The sequence below is a fragment of the Aplysia californica genome, unplaced genomic scaffold, assembly GCF_000002075.1.
Source record: "Aplysia californica isolate F4 #8 unplaced genomic scaffold, AplCal3.0 scaffold00090, whole genome shotgun sequence".
NCBI lineage: Eukaryota > Metazoa > Mollusca > Gastropoda > Aplysiida > Aplysiidae > Aplysia > Aplysia californica.
Genome location: NW_004797360.1, coordinates 1,001,254 through 1,003,034, shown reverse-complemented (window position 1 = coordinate 1,003,034; position 1,781 = coordinate 1,001,254). Strand labels below are relative to the sequence as shown.

The window sequence follows — 1,781 nt, the reverse complement described above, 5'->3', positions numbered from 1 at the left end:
TGCTGCCTCATTTCCTTCTGTTCCAACATGGCTTTGAATCCACTGGATTTTTATTGTGGCTCTGGCTTCACTGAACTTGCGGCGCAAATCATTCATGTCCTAGTTGTTGCCCAGCAGCCCCTTGCAGAGGGACTGACTGTCACTCAAGATCAGCACATTGGTCCTACTGTGGCAATTGTCAGCAATCCATTGTTCAGCAGACATCATTGCCTGGCATTCCTCGTCATAAGATGATGTAAGAAATGCACCTTTAGTTTTTATACACGGGTCGTTCAAAAAGTTTTGCCTCCAAGTTCATAATTTTTTTATTACTTAGGCTATATACAAAAGTTATACATCAAATGAAAGCGTAGGATGTCTGCTACATGACAGTACCTTTACTTTTCAACATAGTCGTCTTCTTTGTTGATGCAAATCCGCCAACATCGAATAAGTTGTCGCTTGCCGTCGGCGAAAAGATCATGTGATTTTCCTCTGAACCAGCGACGCACATCCTCTTGAACTTCATTGTCATCTGCATAACGTTTTCCTTTGAGGTACTCCTTCAACTTAGCAAAAAGATATGGTAAGGTCTCTTGAAACCTGAGACTTTTCATGGCATCTTGAGTTTGTCGACTCGTGTGTGGACGGGCGTTGTCGTGGTGCAAAATTGCATTTTTTCCATGCTCTAAGTTTTCTCAGGGTCTCAATATATCGTTCAGAGTTGATAGTGGAACCCTGTTCCCATATTTCCAAAATGAATCTGACCATCTCAGTCCCAAAACACTGTCATAAGCAAAGCAATTTCTTTGCAGATGAAACAACTTTGAACTTCTTGGGGTTTGGTGAGCTAGCGTGCCTGTATTCTTTCGATTGTCTTTTGTTCTCTGGGTCATAATGGTGTGACGATACGACGTAAGAAAGCTTCACCTTCATCGGTATAACGAGCCAGGAGTTCATCACTAACTTGACTTCGGTTCAATTTCAGATCGGGTGACAACATGTGGGGAACCCACCGTGCACACACTTTCCTGTAACCCAACACATCATGGATAATACCCTCAGCACTCCCAACAGAAATCTCTATCATTTCACTGACATCTCTTACTTTGATCCGCCGGTTTGCTTGGATGATCTCAGCCACTTTCTCCTGGTGTTGAACATCACTGGCAGAGTTGGGACGAGAACAATGGGCTTGGTCATGAAAATCTGTTTCTGCTGGACTGGTTTCAGCGAACTCCTTTGCCCATCTTCGAACAGTACTTTCTTTTACACATGCTTCACCACAGACAAGCTTCATTCTCCAATGAAAATCAATGGGTGCAGCTCCCTCTGCAGTAAGGAACTCAATAACAGCTCTTTGCTTTAAGCCCACATTCATAGGTTTTCTGGACGCCATTTTCTCGGCGACAATGTTCCCTAGCTTCCATGATGTAAACAGCAATAGCATAGAGGTGTAACATCATAGCATAATTCTGTTTTAGGGCTTTGATAGTATACATATTAAAGTCAATTGTGTACAAATTTGATGAAGATATCTAAGTTATTGGAGAGGAGGCAAAACTTTTTGAACGACCCTCGTAATATCTGTTCGTGGTGGTTCATCATTCATTATCACCACTGCTGCTGCTCCACCTTCGCGGTATCCTGCGACAGCCGATCCATCGGTGAAATTGTCACATTCGCACAAACCTCTTTGATCACATCCTCAGCTGCTTCACGTGCCTTTACAGGATCATCACCTTTTCCTTTTACTCCTCTCAGTTCTGTCCGAATTTCGATTTCGCCATGGGTCTCCCATG

General features: G+C 43.2%; 1 protein-coding gene across 1 annotated transcript; it reads right to left on the bottom strand.

Annotated features, from left to right (window-relative positions):
- Positions 1-871: 871 nt before the first annotated feature.
- Positions 872-1,422, bottom strand: LOC101864133. Its single transcript, XM_005094878.2, has one exon. It carries the CDS (start codon positions 1,376-1,378, stop codon positions 872-874), a length of 507 nt encoding a protein of 168 aa, XP_005094935.1. The 5' UTR covers positions 1,379-1,422.
- Between the last annotated feature and the right edge of the window lie 359 nt (positions 1,423-1,781).